Here is a 1155-nt window from a genome sequence, read left to right as displayed (position 1 = left end):
GCTCTACGGGGTCTGTGTACGGTCTGTGCTGCTGTCGGGCTGTCAGCGCTGCTGTCAGGCCACTGTGTGCTGTCGGGCTGTTAGGCAGCTGTCAGGCTGTCACGTTAGCGCCTGACAGCGACGGGACCCCTCGCCTGTCAGACTCTGCTGTCAGGCTGTCAGACACGTGCTGTCAGACTATCAGAGAAAGTGCTGTCAGCGCTGTCAGGCTGTCGGGCACTGTCAGGCGCTGTCCGGGGTTTGCTGTCAGGCTGTCAGACCAGGGCTCAGGTAATTCTCGCGCAGCACTGAATACGCGTCTGCCCTTAGACGCTTCGTCTGCCCCGCAATACTCAAGTGTTTGACGTATTTTCTAATACAGTACGAATTACGGGACAGAGCTACTTCGAACTGCTCCCATTCTGCCAATGCGCGCTAGCCGCGCGGCGGTGCGTCGGGCTACCTGCGACCGAGCAGCTCACCGAGCAAAACGGTCCGCTGGCCTGTAGAGGCGCGACTCGAGGAACTAAGGAGGGGCTGGTATGGTGTGCAGCCCGGAGGAGCCGCACCCACGACTAGAGAGAGCTCTACGCCATGTCGCTAGGGGGGGCATGGTGTGCGCAACCGATTGCTTGTGCTACAGAGACGCACCCCACATGCCCCACGAGCGCACGGCTACCTCTCAACTCTCACACGTTTCGGGGACGCTTTGCCCGTTGCTGGAGTAGCGCGTGTACCTCCGCAGCAATGTTCGCCTGCTGGGTGGTCATCGCGAGTATCTGCTGCTGCTGCCGCAGCAGCTGCTGCTTCTTCCACACACGCTGGTGTCGCGTCTTCGATACGTGCTCGTCCAGGGTGAGCGAAAGGGCCGAGCGGTTGGGCCGGGCAGGCGCCAACGTGCATGGCTGGCTGCGCTCGTGCTCAACTGTTAGCGATGATATGAGCGCGTCCAGTGTCTCCTCGCGGGGCGGGGCATTGCGGATGAGAAAGAATGGCGATGCGCGGCCGGAATTGCCGGTCGTCGCCACAGTGGGGCTGAAATGAGGCCGCGTAGGCGAGCGTGTGGCAAGCATCCTGGCACGTACCGACTCGTGGCGGGCCGGCGCTTAGTCTCGGGACCATCCGCCGGCAATCATGTCGGTCTTCGGAACCATCTCAGATCTCAATTCCGCATCC

General features: G+C 61.8%; 1 protein-coding gene across 1 annotated transcript; it reads right to left on the bottom strand.

Annotated features, from left to right (window-relative positions):
* Positions 1-668: 668 nt before the first annotated feature.
* EMIHUDRAFT_255576 (hypothetical protein) lies at positions 669-1052 on the bottom strand (the record flags this gene model as incomplete). The annotated part of the gene is made up of 1 exon (XM_005772222.1): positions 669-1052. The coding sequence occupies one exon, from the start codon at positions 1050-1052 to the stop codon at positions 669-671; it is 384 nt and encodes a 127-aa protein (XP_005772279.1).
* Positions 1053-1155: the final 103 nt, after the last annotated feature.

The sequence above is a fragment of the Emiliania huxleyi genome (genome assembly GCF_000372725.1).
Source record: "Emiliania huxleyi CCMP1516 unplaced genomic scaffold EMIHUscaffold_3618, whole genome shotgun sequence".
Lineage (NCBI taxonomy): Eukaryota > Haptophyta > Isochrysidales > Noelaerhabdaceae > Emiliania > Emiliania huxleyi.
The sequence above is the reverse complement of the archived record's forward strand: the minus strand, read 5'-3'. Positions and strand labels throughout refer to the sequence as shown.